The sequence below is a fragment of the Cydia pomonella genome, chromosome 2 (assembly GCF_033807575.1).
Source record: "Cydia pomonella isolate Wapato2018A chromosome 2, ilCydPomo1, whole genome shotgun sequence".
Taxonomy (NCBI): domain Eukaryota; kingdom Metazoa; phylum Arthropoda; class Insecta; order Lepidoptera; family Tortricidae; genus Cydia; species Cydia pomonella.
In genome coordinates this window covers 16,802,869-16,822,131 of record NC_084704.1, presented here as the reverse complement: position 1 = coordinate 16,822,131, position 19,263 = coordinate 16,802,869, and the positions used below count along the sequence as shown (strand labels likewise).

The following is a 19,263-nucleotide window of genomic DNA, read 5'->3' as shown; positions in this document are numbered from 1 at the left end:
CAAAAGTGCTCAAATTTTCGTTTACAATTATAAATTTGCTTAGTTTCCAAAGCCTGATGATGGGATGTGGGGTGGAAATTGGAGCTCCTTGAAAGGACAAGTTTTCGTAACTGTTCTTTGATTGAATTCTTTGTAGAGACTGTTCGAAAAGAGAAGAGTCGTGGAATGTATTGGGCCCCATAAATTCCACGACTCTTCTCTTTCCTCACAAACTCTAACGTTGACATCCATTCTAGCATAGAGAAATAAGAAGTACATAGATTGCTCACTCCATACATCAGTTTTGGTACCAAAACGCTTATTATTTTCATAGTCGACATCTAGCATCGAGTAGCGAAACTCTCAGTACTGCTACTCAACAATAGATATCGCGGCAAACAAAAAGTCTAATCCTCAACGATTTTCCGCTAATATTATAACCAGAGTAACCGGAACTCTATTTTCAACTCCTACGCTTACTATTATTTATTACTTTTAACGAAGATATTTTACTTTTAACCAATTATGATATTAAATGCGCTCTAGTATTATCTTGCTCTAATTTATTTGTCCGAAAAAGTAGTAGACTGTATGACTTAAAAAAATTGCATTTTTTTATTTATGGAAAAGTATATTGGTCAAATTATAAGGAACAACACACGACACGACGATCTCATGCGAAAAATAATAGAATGTAGGATTGAAAACCATCGCGGAAAGGGAAAGTTGCATAGATCAAATAAAGAATTGGCTAGACGTAGAGTAGCATGTACCAGGAGATGAAGGAAATTGCATAAGATTGGATAAAATTGTAAAGACAAAAGATTCTCTCTTAAATTTTAATAGAAAAGAATCTATATTTTATCATATATATACATATATCGGAGAAAACTAACGATTATCAATATTATCATATATTCTTCATTCACACATATTGATGAGCCCAACTGTAGTCGGTTAATCTCCTATCACAAGATTATGACACGACATGAACCTTCTCTTTAGCATAAATTACAAATGCCTCCCATGGCTTCTCCATCCTTTAATTTTTCCTTCTATTACAGTATTTATGTAATCATCATATCGTGCCACCAACATGAAAGAAGAAGAAATCCTCTTCTGTTCCCAGTCATCGTCATCGTTAAATAAATACATTTTTATCTTACTAAATTTAAACTTTTTCATTCGTTTTTTGTTCTGTTCAACTTCATACCTCGTATCCGTTGCCTTTTCCTCATCTGAAACGCACAGCGCGTGCTGTATTTAGGCGTTTATTTATTTTACCGGATCCGGTCCGGATCCGGTGATTTTTACCGGATCCGGTAGTGCCTGAAAAGTGCCGGATCCGGCCGGATTACCGGATCCGCCGGACCGGATTGCAATCCCTAGGTGCAGCTTTTATTGAACGACTTTAATTCAGCTCTAGACTTAGTTTTCTGTACATATGACTGCGACATTTTGACCTTTTTTTGCGACATCTAGGGATTGCAAACCGGATTGATTTTCAATCAGGCCGGATCCGGCCGGATTTTGGCCATATTCCGGCCGGATCCGGCCGGACCGGATCCGGTTTGGTATAGGTATATTGAAGTTAATTAAATGTCATATTTTTCTAGTTTTTTGCGTAATACGTATTCCTAAATCTATAATTTGAAGTAAATAAATAACTTCTTAACAATAATATAGAACTTGGTAGTAAAAAGACTAAAAAGTGTTACAATGTCTATATCAGTTTAATAACAAAATGTGAAATCGATCATTTATTATATTTAACCATTCAGAAGTGCTCAAATTTTCGATTACAATTATAAATTTGATTAGTTTCCAAGCCCGATGATGGGATGTGGGGTGGGAATTGGAACTCCTTGAAAGGACATGTTTTTGTTACTGTTCTTTGATTGAATTCTTTGTAACGTTGACATCCATTCTAGTAAGAAAGGAAGATATTTTACTTTTAACCAAAATGATATTAAATGTGCTCCAGTATCATCTTGCTTTAATTTTTTGTCCGAGAATGTAGCAGACTCTATGATAAAAAAAAATGAACTTTTTTTTAATTTACAGGAAAGTATATTGGTCAAATTATAGGGAACAAAACACGACACGACGATCTCATGCAAAAAATAATAGAGTATAAGATTGAAAACCATCGCGGAAAGGGACTCCCTAAGAAAAGTTACTTGGATGAAATAAAGAATTGGCTACACGTAGAGTAGCATGTACCAGGAGAAAAAGGAAATCGCATAAGATTGAATGAGATTGTAAAGAATCAATATTTTATCTTAATTATATATATATAATCGGAGTAAACTAAATATTGATGAGTCCAACTCTAGTCGGTAGAGTACGGCCGACTTAATCCTGCTCATTTGTTCACTATTATAAATCTCCTATCACAACATTATGACAGAACATTAACTTTCTCACTAGCATAAATTACAAATGCCTTCCATGGCATCTGCATCCTTTAATTTTTCCTTCTATTACAGTATTTATGTAATCGTCATATCGTGCCATCAACACGAAAGAAGAAGAAATCCTCTTCTGTTCCCATTTATCGTCATAATAAATATATATATAAATATCTTACTAAATTCAAACTTTTCATTCATTTTTTGTTCTGTTTAACTTCATACTTCTCACCCGTCGCCTTTTCCTCATCTAAAATGCACAGCGCGTGCTGTATTTAAGCGTTTTTTTTATTTTACCGGATCCGGTCCGGATCCGGTGATTTTTACCGGATCCGGTAGCTCTTGAAAAGTGCCGGATCCGGCCGGATTACCGGATCCGCCGGACCGGATTGCAATCCCTAGCGACATCACGGGACGATAACTTCGGATTCGCTGTAAAAAGCCGCAAGACATGGGCTTCTTTTTCTTATCCTTTGCGCCTTGCTTACGTGCACTTCCCGGCTTGCGATCTACTGTCAATCGTTCTCGGAACCTTTTAAAACTAAACATACGGAAGATTGCGGTAATTTTAAAAGTTTTGCTAATTCCCTATAGCTTAAAAGGGGATTTTCAGTATGTTTGCGCAAAATAATTTCACGTTTCTTGTGTTCAGATCTCGCCATCGTGAAAACAAATGATCAAAGTGGAACGCTGTCATAACAGTTTTTATTCATGATATCAAATAGTTTTTATTTAAGAAGTTTCCATATTGTATAAATAAAAATATATTTGCATTTACTTGTGCCCACATTTTACTGTGTTCAAGCTTTAGTTTATGTTAAACGAAAACTATTTTCCCTAAAATTAAGACTACACCGCATTTTTACGCAATACGCAATCCATCAATTGCGAATTACTTTGGTGTGTAACTCGGCCCACTACCCCACTAGGCACTAATAGACCGCGAGCCAGGAACAGATTTCCATGACCAATCGCCTCCCGGGCGAGAACTCGTATAGTGGTTAACGGCTATGTGTAATGAATCCTCGTGGATGTCAGCTGCCGCTCCGGTGGTGGGTTGAAGAATGACAGCCACCGAAACACGTAAAAAAATGTAGTCATCGCCTCCCTTTTAATACTTTGTCAGATGATAGTTTTAAATCCTGTTGTTAATTTAAAAAATCGTCAGCCGGTTGTATCGCGGTGGAAAGAACGTCAGCTGGTCGCATAAAGTAAAAAATAAGCGCTTTACCTTTTTATGATAGTAATAACAAAATTATAAAACTTTGCATGTAGCATTGGATTTCGCGCCTTTTTCTACTGGCAGAGTGGTTTTACCGGCTATACCATGTACTTAAGTTTAAGCTTAGTTTTAGGATAGGTAGGTTACCTACCATAAAAAAATTGTACGCCCTAGCAGGCAACTGTTGACACGTATAATGTAAAAATAGACCACCTTTGTATGTACACAGTTATACAATAAAATTCTATTCTATTCTATTCTATTCTATTCTATTCTATTCTATTCTATTCATTCCATCAGGCCTCTCAAATAAATGGAACGGAACGGATCACGCATTACGCATACTTTGCGGACATAAATGGTAAGGCGCGTATTTCTTACATCATCATGTAACACACTATCAATCGGGAAGCGATGAGTTTTTTTACATGTTCATGTCATCAACTGACGGCCTCTCCACCGCGGTACAACTGGCTGACAATTTTTTAATTCAAGATGGCATCTAAACTATCATCTGACAAAGTATCAGCCGAGAGGCGATGACTGACGATATATGTTCCTGGCCCGCGGTCTATAACATTCGTGAATTATTTTAAGGTAGATAAATTTGTGAATTATTAAAAGATTTGTAAATTGTGTTCCGCTTTAGGTACAGTCAGCTGCAGAGATAGTTGACTCTCTGCAAATAAAGTTATCTCTGCAGCTGACTGTACCTACATATCCCAAGCGCTCGTTTAGAGAAAAGGGGGTTCGTTTCGCGTGCAAATCTCGTCTCTTACTCGAGGCTTACCAGTTACCACACCATGTCAGTTTTGAACATAAATTCGTTACATTGCAGGTAGTGTCGCTTACTTCGAAACAAACGTCAAGTTTTCTTCCTCTTCACAATTTGGTCAATTGGTAATAAATAACAATCAACGAATAGACAATATCTATCATTGTATTGCTCAGTAACTATGAAATAATCAACAGGCGGCTGCAAAAGTGCATACCCACTTTATGAATGGAATTCATTCATAAAGCTGGTGTGCTACTATTTAATGTTTGATTTTTGTAATAAAATATCTTGAACAACAGGGTTGAACATTTTGAACAACGTTTCACGTGAAAACTTGGGGGCCTAGACAAACGCCAGTGACTATTTCCATACATTATTTAAGTTTCGATTAGTAGTTTCTGTCATCGACGCCTGCTGACTTTAAAACCATGCATCGAAGCCTTATTTTGCATGCATCGAAGATTTATTATAATATATATTTCCCTGATTTCAGTACACAGGACAGAACCCGGACGTGGTGTTCGATGACGGACGAGGGTGGTCGCACACTGCCACAGCCAAGATTTACCATAAGCAGCTGGCGATCGTGTTCACGGCTCCCCCCTACCGGGAAGAGCGAGACCCCAGAAGCCCCGACTATCTTCAGGTATCGCCATGAACCTCTCATTGAGATGGATTCTCCGTTATGATTTTAAAAAAATCGACCTGAATAGAATCTAATTCATAAAACGTTTAAGAAAAAAAAATCGAGAATAAATCATTTCAAAGGGATATTAATCTATTCGTAATAAGGTTACGTTGATTACGTAAGTTTGCGTTTTTTCAGCATAGTAAGTATTTAGGTATAGGTAAAAAACGTAAGTAAGTCACCTGTTATATGTAGTTGTGACGTGTTCGAATGGACATTTGTTTTGTTTATGTGTGTCTTTTAAACATGTATTGTCTATTCGAACACGCCACAACTAGGTACATACAACAGGTGACTTACTTAAGTTTTTTACCTATAAGTACATGTACTTAATAGCGAAAACTGCGGGGTTAGTTTAATTGACCAAACTCATTGCAACTTTTCAGTGGCAATAACAGATTAACTTTTAGGTACAATAACTTCGAATTACTTAGTCAACCGGGCAAATAAACTCACAAAGCCACGCGCCCCGGCTACGATATCGGGTAATGCCAAAGACCAATGTGTACTTCTAAACTAAAACATGTCATTACTTATGTCAGATCTAAAGAAACATAATCCATAGACTTACAGACTTCTGTTACTTTTGGTTCCAGGTGTAACTAGAATTATCTTAATTATAGGTAGTTGGGTTTTAATCCTCATATCCATTAACTAAAATTCAGGAGCGATTCCCTATTTGCAACATTGACGGAAGTTGTCATTCATTAGGTGCAAGTGTACCTGCAGCAGTGTAGCGAACGCGGCGTGCTGCGGAGTCAGCCCGCCACCGTGAAGTATATATTCTCTGAGAAGAACAGCACGCTTTTGTTCCCTAAGCAGACTCGTAAGTATCACCTTACTTATTCCTTTATGGATCTGATGCTGCGCTGTCGGGTGGCTACTACCTAGAAACAATAACGCAGAAGCAGGATCGGGGGCAGATAAGATATAATTCTTGATTCTCATGTTAGCTGCTCTCCGGCGCTGCCTTTTAATTTCGCCTTTTACGTTAGTTTTAACAACGGCTGACAGCCATTTAGTAGCGGCAGAAGTAGGAGAATTATCTAATTCACGCAATTGCGCTGGACGCTTTAATGATCATGATTAAGCATCATACATACACGAGTATATACCTACTCTTATATAATCCTGAACAATCTATGAACGTCATGGTTGGCAACAGGAATGATGACTCATGTTGAATTTTATATAACTTAATCTGGCACACGTCACATAATAAAAATAAATTGTATGGGGGATTGACCTATTATTACGATATGCATTATACAAAAAAAAATCGTGACAAAAGGATTATTCTACTATTTTTTCCAATCAGAATACGATACCCATTATTATTTTTCTTATACTTTGAACATGTATGGTGTTTAAATATAAACTATCGTCTTTAGTAACTCCTTAAATGAAACAAAATTGAAATTATAATTAGTTGGGTACATTTCGTTTTTTCAGTACAAATTTTACTGCCGGAACCAGGAAGTAGGCAATTTCTGGATATGGTGGAGCTAATGCTACACGGCTTCGGTTTCCTATCGTACCGCTTTGGTTCTGTACCGCGTACAGTTTGAGCCCTAACATAAGTATCCATTTTCTATACAGCTACTATTGCGACGTGGCTACTTAAGTTGGGGTACTTGCTGTACCAGCGCAACGCAAGCGATGTGCTACGCAATATATGAATATGAATATGACAGAGACGTTAGTCTCAATCAAGTATCGATCGGGTCAGTTTAACGTAATGCGAAAAACAGCAATTGCCTTTCCAGCCGGATCAACTAGAGCCTGGCCATCGAATCGTGATTCAAAAAACTAACCGCACAAAAACATATAGGCACATACGGTATCCCCCAATCAACAGAGTCCTAAGCAATAAATATGGTCCCATCCGGTAGAAAGTATACCAAAAAGTTTTAATTATGGACTGATTAGACAGAGAATAACAGAGTAGAGATAGTAAAAAGAAAATAATATAAACAAATTAGGTGTAACATTTAACCTATTTTTTAACAAGAATGAAAATTATAACATTTTTTGAAAAAAATCTTTATAATTATTAAAATATTTCTCCTTTTTAGGGTTCCGTACCCAAAGGGTCAAGCGGGACACTATTACTGAGACTCCGCTGTCCGTCCGTCCGTCCGTCTGTCACTAGGCTGTATCTCATGAACTGTTTTAGTTAGCCAGTTGAAATTTCTACAGATTATGTATTTCTGTTGCCGCTATAACAACAAATACTAAAAACAGAATAAAATAAATATTTCTTTCCAATCTCGAGGTTCTCATCCAATCGCCAAAGTTAAGCAACGTCGGGCGGGGTCAGTACTCGGATGGGTGACCGTTTTTATAGATAATGGTACGGAACCCTTCCTGTTCGAGTCCGACTCGCACTTGACCGATTTTTATTTGTACCTCAATGAGCTAAATACTTTGTATGTGTTTGTACCTGATTTCCTCTGAACCTACACTAACTTTTAAAATTTGCCAGGGAAATTACTTGAACTATTTTCATAATATTAAGAATTAACGTTAAAGGTCAACATCACCTTTCTTTGGCCAAGCTATAGTTACAGTGTTTTTCCCTAAAAAAACGCAAGTTAACTAATTTCTTTCTTGTTAATCGATGCGAACTAAAAGTTAGCTTTTTCATGTAATTTTATATTCGTTAATACAAAGTACCTGGGCGACCGAGCTTTGCTCGGTTATAACTATTTATTGTAATATGGTGGTGTATAGGTGATAATCTTAACTACATTTTTTTACTAAATTAAACATGTCTAAAACAACAAAAATTTAAAAAAAAAATATAAACTTGAACATATATAAAAAAAAAACAAAAGTTAGTCACCGGGCGAGATTCGAACCCGTAACACTCGTTTAGCAGTCCGCGTTTTAACCCGCTGGACCAGACGGACAGTGGCCGGCAACACGAAATTAGCGACCATATTCTGCGTCGTTAGAAAAACGCATGAAAACTCAAAAACGCGTTTTCCCAATCATAAGACTAATCTAGATCGATTGTTTACCCCCAAAAACCCCCATATACCAAATTTCAGCAAAATCGTTAGAGCCGTTTCCGAGATCCCGGAAATATATATACATATATATATATACAAGATATACAAGAATTGCTCGTTTAAAGGTATAAGATAAGTAAATACTAAATGGTCCGAGCGGAACTTGAACCCCTAACGTGATTGGCCTCGTGAAATCGTAGTATAAAATACGATTGAAAGATCGGGGGCCATAGCGGCGCTCCTTGTAGCTCAATCGGATTTGCATTTAGATCACTTTCATTGGAAACTATAGTTTCGTAACAGACGCTTCTTTTTATTATAAAAGAAACGAAAAAAGTAGTTTAGTTGGACTAGAAAAATAAATTCTTCCATTTCATAATATGGCAGAAAACTAGTAATACTACTTTACTAATTTTCTGTGCTAGTACTAGTGACGTTAATGTCGTTTTCGGCACGACCCGCAGATACACGCGAAGGCAGGCCTTACCTAAGACGTAAAGTGTTCTACGCTACACCTACATATTTATTATAAAAAGTAGGGATAAAACTTCGCACACTCAATTTTGTCTACTTATCGCGTCGTTGTTAATATTTTATTTTGCGGTTGTAATCGATGTAAAGAGTCCTCTCGCTTGGTGTTTTTGCTATGCCACAGCGCCAGTTACGACAAAAGCTACAAGAGTTTGTGTCCCTCTTCATGAAGCCAAGCGCAAGCTACGGGCGTCGCCAAAAAACAAGTTAAGTAACTAAATAAGTAACTTTTCCTATTTGTTACTCATTATTGTTGTGGTTTTGTTTGTGCTTTGTTTTTCATATCCTATTTAATGTTTAAGATGCAAGATGGTGATGGAATTTTACTAATAATTACGGCAGTATACGCATTTCTAAAAGATATTTGGTGTCGTTGGTCTGAAGTTGTGGAATTCACCTGCCGTCCAAGGACGGGCAGTGGAAAGTTAAGTGTATTGATCAAATAACATACTTTTTGGTAAATTCATGTTTCGGTGGCCGGGCTTAGATCACGATATAATGTACCTAACTAACATAATGAAATTAATAGGAAATAAATTATTTTATCAAATCAATTCGTTAGTTCATTAATACAATTATTCCCCAACATACATTTAAAGGGATTTATACATTTTATCACATACAGCTTTATCAACTAAGTGGCTATATACAAAGTAAATGTCTTCCTCGGAAACTATTTCAAATGCAAACCGAATTGTTATCCCATTTTTATTTCAGAGTTGGAGAAGCCAAGGATATCATTGAAACAAATAAGAATGCACCGCCAGTCTCCTGGTAGCCCTGAAGACAGCCACCAGAAGCGAGGGCGCAACTCGAAGGATGACCACATCACCTCGCAAACGGATGATAAGTCTGATCTCACTGCGTCTGGCCAAACTGATGTCAGCGGGAGAGCTGATGCAATACCTTTATTTGATCCAGAAAATCCAGAAATATTAACACAGGAATGGATTGACAATATAGATCATCTCGGTTTTATATACAATTGGTCGGATACAGTGAAAGCCTTTTACATGCAAAAGAGGCTAACTGGAATAGCCAAAGATTGGCTCTCCTCAATACGTCACAGTGACAGTTTGACCTGGCCCGAATGGAAAGACAAATTATTAGAAGCCTTTCCTCCTCGGAGAGTAAGCTACGTGGATCTTTTGCATTGGAGGTCGAAAATGATAATAGAAGATAAAAGTAAAATAAAAACGAACAGTGTGCACGAGATGAATGCGAAAAGAGCATACGCTTGTCTCATTGAAGGTTGGCCTTTACGAATGAAGACTCCAGCTCATTGGGGCCACTACGACAAAGGGTACGAGACGCACCACTCTTTACATCCTAATTACTTATACCTTGCAGATAGAGTAGACCCTCGAAATAACACTCCGCAGATTCGACCGATAAATTTGAATAAAGCTGATCATACATTCGGCATGAACAGGTATGATGCGATCAGTCCAGGTGAAGAGAGGAGAGGAGCCTGTTGTTGCAATGATGATAAGGCTTGTGAGATAAGTCGTTGTTCAACAATCAGGCAAAATGAAATGAGACCATCATGTATCATTCAACGCAATCAAATACCCCTAGACAGAAGCTGGCATCAGCCATGCTCTACATTAACGTCTAGCTCCTCCTCGCCGTCGATTGCAAACCCGGCAACGGATTACTCCAATGATCAGGTAAATAATATATTTTGTAATAAAAGCAGGCGAGGCAGGGAAGTACGGCTAATTGTTAAATCGTAGCAGCCTATCTTAGTGGACTCCCCGAATGGACGTCTGCAGACCTTTATTCATTTAGCAGGGCGATAATTCTGAATTCAATTCTATAACTGAGGCCAGTTATCTACAAAAAAGGTAAATACTTTAAAAAAGGGAGTGTAAATCAATGTCATATGTAAAATAGGTACAATTGTGTATTTGTATGAAACTACTTTATTAGAACGTTAATTTATCACCAGCATTTAGTTCTCCGACAAGTCTGTACTTCAGCTAATGCTAACACCCTTCAAACGTAGGGTACTTTTCAGTGACACGCTAATCTTTGACTGCCAACCAACAAGTACGTTTGATAAATCACGTGCAGTTGCAATTTTGGCAATACCAATACACATGAATTTTATATTTTAAGAAAGATAAAAGATCCAGCCTTTGTTATATGCAAGATTCAACCATGTATAAAAGAAAAATAAATAAACAGGGATCAAAAACCTTGAATAGGTCGTATATTTTTTGCATGTTTTTTATAACATTTTACGAATATTACATAGAATTATGCACAACTGAGACAGCAAATAAGGTACGTTAAATTATATTGTAAGTAACTCAGCAGTTTGTAAGCTTTCAACCTATATATTTGAATAATATGGGATTTGTACCTATAGCTTTTTTTATCAGTCAAAACCTTTGTGACAGAACTTATGCCCTGACTAAGTAGTAAAAATTGGTATTGGATGACGACCCGTCTGGCCTAGTAGGTAGTGGGCCTGCCTATGTAGCTGATGGTCTCAGGTTAAAAATCCTGGTAAGGGAATTTATTCGTGTATTGAGCATGAATATTTGTTGATATTTTCTGTATACCTATTTAAGTATTTTAAATGTGTATAAATTATATATATCGTTGTCTAAGTACCCACAACACGAGCCTTATTGAGCTTACCATGGGACTTGGTGAATTTGTGTAATAATGTCCTATAATATTTATTATTAATCAATAGCAATATTCCTGCCTTGCCTGATTAACTAGTTAAGTTAGAGTTGGTGTGCATTCGCTTCCTTTAATTTATTTAAATACCAACAATTTCTTTGTTTCAGGACTCAGGGGAGCCAAAAAATTTGACTGTATGATATTAGACTAAAGAAAAGGTTTACGTTACAACACAATGTTGTGGTACAAACTAAACTATATTTTATACTATGGGTTACCTACCCGTATGGGTAGTAGCCATAAACGCTACACATAAAATGATTACTTACGAATTTTCGTTAAGTCGATCAACATTACCCGGTTTGAAAACATACTGGCTCTATCAAATAGCTACTAAATACTTAAATTATATCATTCATAATAATTGGGATGCCTTTTCCAAACGAGACAATACGACGACGATATTCTTAACTCTTCACACCTTTTACCACTTAATGGATATAAAAATCCTTCAGTCATTAGATATAAGTTAGGGAAATCGTATTTACGTTTCAATTTGTATAGTTTAATATTGTAAGATTTGTAAGTACATAGTGAAAAGTTCCAGTACTTCCAGTACTTAGTAGTCATTGAAAGGTCCGTTACAATAGATCGACTGCCGCATGGGGCTTGTGCAGAAATCACGCCAGGTTTTTTTGGGTTATTTTTTGACCCCCCTCCCTTGGTGATATTTCTTGAGGTTCTTGGCTACCCCTCCTCCTCCACATAACCTCACGTATATTTTTTGAAACTTTTTTCATACGACCTCATTTTAAGATAAATATTAATAATAGTATTATATTGTATATAGTATAAACCTTGTTTATTTTTGTTTTCGTTTTGAATGTGATGAAATTTTCGTAAAATAGACTCGCTATTTTTGAAGTGAGAAGTGAACATTCTTGTTTAACGAAACTAAGAAAAAGTATCTACTCTAGTATCTACTCTAGTTTTATTTAGTTTCATAGTTTCGTTCACTGTAGAAAAATATACGTGAGGTTTCTTTATACCCCCCTCCCCCAACGTAAGTCGTAATTTTTTCATGAATTAACCTTAAGCAGTGTCCAGACCACACAATTTTCACACAATCTAATTGTGACCGATCAAATTAGGAGGTACGGACGCAAAAATGCCACTTACGACGCTTGTAAAATGCTAGTATGCGCGTTTGGAAACATTTTTAAGGATCCGTACGTCAAAAAAAGGGGGCTTGTGCGAGTCGGACTCGCCCATGAAGGGTTCCGTACCATATATGACGTTTTAAAAAACAACTACTTACTAGATCTCGTTCAGTTCAAACCAATTTTCGGTGGAAGTTTGCATGCTAATGTATATCATATATATTTTTTTAGAATTTTCATTCTATTATTTTAGAAGTTACAGGGGGGGGGGGGGGGGCACATTTTTTTACTTTGGAAGTGTCTCTCGCGCAAACTATTCAGTTTAGAAAAAAATGATATTAGAAACCTAAATATCATTTTTAAAGACCTATCCATAGATACCCCACACGTATGGGTTTGATGAAAAAAGATTTTTTGAGTTTCAGTTCTAAGTATGGGGAACCCCGAATATTTATTGTTTTTTTTTTCTATTTTTGTGTACAAATCTTAATGCGGTTCATAGAATACATCTACTTACCAAGTTTGAACAGTATAACTCTTATAGTTTCGTAAAAAAGTGGCTGTGACATAAACGGAGAGACAGACGGACAATGAACATGACGAATCTATAAGGGTTCAGTTTTTTGCGTAGAGCTGAAGGCCCGGAGCGTCCAACCTGTGCATGATTCGTGAAAATTTCACAATGTAGGTATCTTACACAGTGGCCTCGAACAAAAGCATTCGTAAAATATCTGTGAACAATTCGGTATTTAATTATTTTTATTACAACTTGTTATAATCCCACGTATTTTAGATTTGTATGAATTAAGTAAAATCTGTTAAATGACATCACTTCTTTCTGACTGATGCTTGCTGAAATATAAGCCACCGCGCCATAACACTTTCCGTTACATCTTGTTTATGATGACCCGAATGGGTCGGATTCGGGTTCTTCAAAACATTTCACTCACGTTTCACTTTTTTTTTAATCTGTGTGAGTTCGGGTGGGGACCGTATGAACTACAACGTCATTTGATACAATGATAAGCCCCATGGCAACAATTCATAAAAGTGATGCTAAGTTTCGAAAAAAATGTAAAAAAATTAGAATTAGAAGAAAGCACGTAAAAAAGTACCACTTCCGGTTACAAAAAAAAGTGAAATTCACGTCATTTGATACGAAGATGAGAGTGGTGGCAACAGATAGGGTTTTATATGTAGCTTCAGAATCCACTCGTCTGCCAGTTCCTATATGGCCGGAAGTGCGTCTGCCGGCCACTTTAAAGGTACTAAAAAGAGTGGAGTGGCCCAGCAGACGCACTTTCGGCCATTTAGGAGCTGGCAGACGAGTATTTTCTGAAGCTACAGCTACAGCTTAGCCGGGTTTTTAATTTCAAGCGCTTGTTTACCGCCTTAAATATGAAATTGGTGATTGAATTTTGTACGTGTGGACGCTAGATTTAGTTTGTAATCAAATTGTCCCGTCTTGACACCCGCTTAGTTATGCCCGATGTGAACACATCTAATCCAGCACTGGATCGCATTGGAATAATGTGGGCCGGCACTGGAATATATTCATTCCAGGTTGCATTCCAATCCAGTGACTGTATTGACGGTCTACTTTTTGATTCTACCTTGCCCAATACATGTTAACGTTTCAAACAGTGTTAAAAAGATTTGATCCAGTGCAGCACTGGTTTCGTTCACTGGACCGGAATGCTACTGGAATAAATGTGACCCGGGTATTAATTGAACCAGGGCTATTACAGCGAAAATCGAAGTTCGTCAATTGCGGGCATTTTTCTCTGTCACTCTAATTACGTCTTAGTGAGAGTAAAAGAGAAAGATCCCCGCAATTTGCGAATATCGGTTTTCGCGGTAGGCCCCCAGGCCCCACGATGTAGGGTTTTCTGCCCAGCTTGGACACAAATTGTACCTACCTATTTTACTTAAAACACTTTTTGAATACCTGTACAATGTAATATTTGAATTAGTCGTTCACAGGCTACAACTTAAAAGCGAAATTGATGTAATTGCCTATGCTATATGGCATCCACTGCTGAACTGAAATGTTTTTGATAAACGATTCTCCAGGGATAGGTAATATTATATATTCTATAAGTACGATAATGTAAGTAGTATCATTACGATGCAATTTACAAAATACAGTGGAACCTCTATAACTAAAATCTCGAGTTCTCGATATAGGGAAATCCTCGTTAACACGAAATAAAATGATATTCCCTTCCCTTCAAAGCAGAGAACCTCCAAAACTCTAAATGTTTAAACTCATTAAGATGATGCAGCTCAAGCAATCAACATTCAATTTACGATTTAATACAATACAATATATTACACTTTACACCAAACCAGCTGGTAAAGGTTCTCGTGATTGTTCAAAATCTGATGAGAAAGTTGCATTTTTTACACATGATGGTAGAAATCACTTTTAAATGATGATTTTGAATGATAAATACTGAATAACGTTCATTTAGATTTGATTGGGTTTGATTTTGATATTTTACAGTTAGTATTTTCCTCGCGTTGGTGTGGTGAAAATTTTGTGTTTCATTCGGTAGCAAAATTTGTGTAACGTTGCGAGGGTTTCAAGGCACGACTGGCACGAGGGTTAAATAAACTTTGCCTAGGAGTAAAACAATAATGTTTTATCATGTTTGTTTTTAGGCCGGCACAGAACTTACAACACCTCTGGTGTTGCGGGTGTCAACGGGCGACGGTAATCGCTTACCAAGTTACCATAGGGCGGTTCGTCTGCTCATTTGCCTCCTATATCATAATAAAATACCTCTATACCTCGAAGTTATCTTACTAACAAACCTCTGTAGTGGAGGAACAAAATGATTTTACTCTACGCGTTTGAAACCTCTTTAAGACAAACATATTTACAAACTCACCCAAAGATAGCCTCTATAAGACGAAAGCTTATTAGCACTTTTTGGCGTTTCCTCTGCGATTCGTGCTATCGAGGTTCCACTGTATTATTAATAAACACGATTTAAGAAAGTCCACCAAAGGGTAAATTATATTAAGAATTAAGATGCCAATGTGCCTGAACTGCATAGTCTCAATTTATAAATATTCTACGTTTATAGAAGTAATTGAACTGTACATATATAGGTATACAATACAATATATTATTATAACTTATTATTCTAATTAGAAAATGCCACCAGCATCCTTGGTACAATGCCTCAAGGGCCTAATTTAGATTTAAGCTAGTAATAGTAATAACTCTGTATATATCTATTATGTAAATAAAGATTTAAAAGATCGGAAATCACATGACATTTAAATATAGGTAAAAAAATTAAAGCGCTTGTTATGATATGATATGGATTATATATTGGTGCATATATATTATATTAAAAAAACGATTTTTCGAATAAACACAAGGATTTAAAATTATCTTATTATTTCAATAATTATCTCTCTCCCTATAGCTATAAACAAAAAATCCAACACACGATGTCGTCGTGTTCAGTACGAATCAAACGAAGGTCGGGGGCTAATGATAGGGGCATTGACATATATCTAAGGACGGGCCTTACGGACACTAAGAATGGTGCTAGATTAGTGGTGTCACTGGTGTCACTCACAAATTCGTGGCAATCGTGCAATCTAACGCAACTAGTTGCGACCAATTGCGCGCGTGATGCGAACTCATCAACCAATCGCGTTGCTTGTTTCAAGAAGGTCATGTTTGGACTCGTGTAACTTGTGAAATGTTGTCAACTTTTAATTGATGTTCTGTACTATCATTTAACAATAGAAAAAGTACAATCAGCTGAGGTCCGACCGAGATCTCGGTCTCGGTCTCGGTCTGGCCAAAATGGGCCGAGATTCTTGCCGAGACCGAGACTAGGCAATAAGTTATCATTGGTGGATTTGAATTTACCGCGCACGAGCGCCCGTTTCTAATTTAAGCCACCCGTTGGTTGCATCGCCCGCTTGGTGTGACGTTTTTTGTTATTTTGATTGGTTTCGTACCCACATTTTAAGCCAATTACTTATCAAATACGATGTTGGGATCGGATAGGCTCGGTTGCTAGCAATGACTTGTTCTTTGGTTCTTTTCGTTTTGTGTTTGTGTTATTGCGGAAGAGATAATAAATTAGTGTATATTGTTATTGAGATGTAACTTATATTAATTTGATGTGGGTGTAAGATGACACTGGATATTTTGATACTTAATATATTTTTGTTTACGGGAAAAGGTAAAACAGTAGGTAAGTACAAAACAATACCTGTGGCGGATTACTTTTGTGGAATATTGGACATAATTTCTTGCTAACTTTGCAGATGCTTCTATGTAATTTTGACGAAATTCGCGGTGTCGTTGTTGAGACAGGTTGATTTTCATTTAATGTGGCTTAACTTAATAGCAAGTCAGTAACTGAACGTTAAACGACGAGCATTGTCACAATTTAACGGACCATAAAGGTGCGACCAGACCGCAGCTTAAAAAACGGTCACGATACGGAATCGCAGTGACGCGTCGTATGCGTACCGTTTTTGACGCATGCTCCCCACACCGCTGCTTAAAATACGCTGACGCACCGTAAATTGATCTGTATAAAAATCGCTAAAAATATTACACGGAGATCTTATGGCAGACACCACACCGGTGACGTAAAAGACGCAACTGTTTTGTAAATGCAGCGTTTTATACGCAAAGATTTGCGAACAAAAAAGATTCGCGTGAAGCACGTCACTGCGATTCCGTACCGTCACCGTTTTTTAAGCAGCGGTGTGGGGAGCATGCGTCAAAAACGGTACACATACGACGCGTCATTGCGATTCCGTATCGTGACCGTTTTTTAATCTGTGGTCTGGTCGCACCTTAACGCTGGAAAATTACGTTTTCTGGGTTACAATATATAACTTTTTAATTTTGATTATTGCTATTGTACCTCTTTTTGTACACATCCGTACTAGAAAAACCGGTCAAGTGCGTGTCGGGCAACGCAAAATGGAGGGTTCCGTACCTTCATACAATACAAAAAGCCAGACAAGCAAAAGAGCGAATGTTCGTGGCACTTAATTCGTTTTAATAAGAAAACATTCAAAATATTTTTTTCTGAAAAAGTATGTATTACAGCTTAACCTTACTAAGATGCGACTTACATAATACACCTTCGTTCCATATATCATTATAAAATATATCGTATGGTTTTCGAGTACAATGGTTGTGACATACGGACAGGCACAGACAGACTGCAATGGCGAAACTATAAGGGTTTTTGCCATTTTGGCTACGGAACCATGATAACTTTCTCTTATTGGTCGTCGAATTTCGACTATTAAAACATGTTGATTGCAAAAATCGTATTTTTTTCTTCTATTTTATAAAATTCTCGGTCTCGGTCTCGGCCGAGAATCCCATTGAATCTCGGTCTCGGTCTCGGTCTCGGCCGAGACAGAAAAAGCGTTCTCGGTCGGACCTTACAATCAGCAACCTCGTTTTCGAAAAAAAGATAAAACGTAAAAAAAAGGAAATTTTGAAGACAATTTCAAAAGAGGAGGTTATCAATTCGGTTGTTTTTTTTTATGTTTGTTACTCCATATCTCCGTCATTTCTAAACCGATTTTGAAAATTATTTTTTTGTTTGAATTTGTAATAGAACCCAGGACCTTCCACGGAGCTAAATTTGTTAACGACCACTGAATTCTGTCATCGATAAAGTTTTACACTGACGTTAAATGGCAAAAAGTTGACATTAACTTTTGCCTAACTCAAAAGAAGCTTTTACAACAGCCACCAACTAAATATTTAATTGTTTTGTACGGTATACCAAAAAAAAATTCTTTGAATACTGTAAATTGGTTTAAGGGATAAGTTTACGTTAATGTTCGAAGCACTATGTCGAAGTTCAAATTGATAAAAACACGTTGTACTCGTAGATGTAAATCTGAAATAAACATTTTCATTTTAAATTATTTTACTTTTATAGTTTTACTTTCCAACTATATTTTATTTCAGGTTTAACCCGTCGAACGACCACCATACAACAAATTGATGCAAAGCAATTTGACCCATATTGATCTGTGGTATCACATGTCGACAGCGAACGAAAAAAACATGGAAGACTAAGGCCAAACAAAATATCAGCGTAAAAGTGGCCCCACTAAAGGGTGTCCCGGAAGTAAAGAGACAACTTTCAAAGTCTTACTGGCTGAAAATGTTATTAAAACAAAAGTAAAGTTTTGGTGTCATTGCTTCTATGGTTTCATTGTCTGTCATTTCAAGCGCGAATTTCGTTATTGCTTATTCGTTTTTTCAAATTTAAGCATCGGAATATGAAGCACTTGCTAATAGGATTTTTCACAATTGCCTTTATTTTACGAGTCTCATATTAAAAAATATATATTCAAACACTTTCTTCAAGGAAGAGCTAGACAAACTAGCATATATAGAATAAAAATACATAATGAAGAAACGGTTGAGATTAGTTTTAAGAAGGTTCTGGGAAGAAATAGGACAATCACGCTACCTCGAATCATTAACCGAGTTAAATCGATTTTTAATAAGACTCCGTTAACGTCCGTCAGAGTGGCAGCGGATAAATTAAAAGTATCTAAGCTGTCTGTCGCCAGAATGAAAAAGGAACGATCTAGGTTTAAAAACATATATGAACCAAATTACTTCCAGACATATAAAGGACCAAGAGAAACGTGCAAAAAGAGAGACGAAAAGTTTATAAAATTTAACTGGAAAAAGTACTCTGCGTTTAGTGACGTTTGTTGAACCAATACGGGGCGTTATTTATTTGCTAACTAAATAGCTCCGCGGCACAAAGTTGACGCCCCGCCTGCTTCGGCTGCCACACAAGTGCAGGTCATTTT

At 36.9% G+C, this 19,263-nt stretch overlaps 1 protein-coding gene across 4 annotated transcripts in view; it reads left to right on the top strand.

Moving 5' to 3' along the window:
• The window catches only part of LOC133534523 (embryonic polarity protein dorsal-like), a 62,554-nt gene that overhangs the window by 29,903 nt on the left and 13,388 nt on the right, over positions 1-19,263 (top strand). The window contains exons 6-9 of one of the 4 annotated variants that reach the window (XM_061873681.1): positions 4,884-5,036; positions 5,790-5,904; positions 9,341-10,293; positions 11,428-13,990. In XM_061873681.1, coding sequence (XP_061729665.1) covers positions 4,884-5,036; positions 5,790-5,904; positions 9,341-10,293; positions 11,428-11,460 — 1,254 coding nt within the window. In that variant the 3' untranslated portion in view covers positions 11,461-13,990. Of the gene's footprint in view, positions 1-4,883; positions 5,037-5,789; positions 5,905-9,340; positions 13,991-18,400; positions 18,638-19,263 lie in introns of those variants that run through there. The other 3 variants (XM_061873682.1, XM_061873680.1, XM_061873679.1) reach the window with 3 other exon arrangements.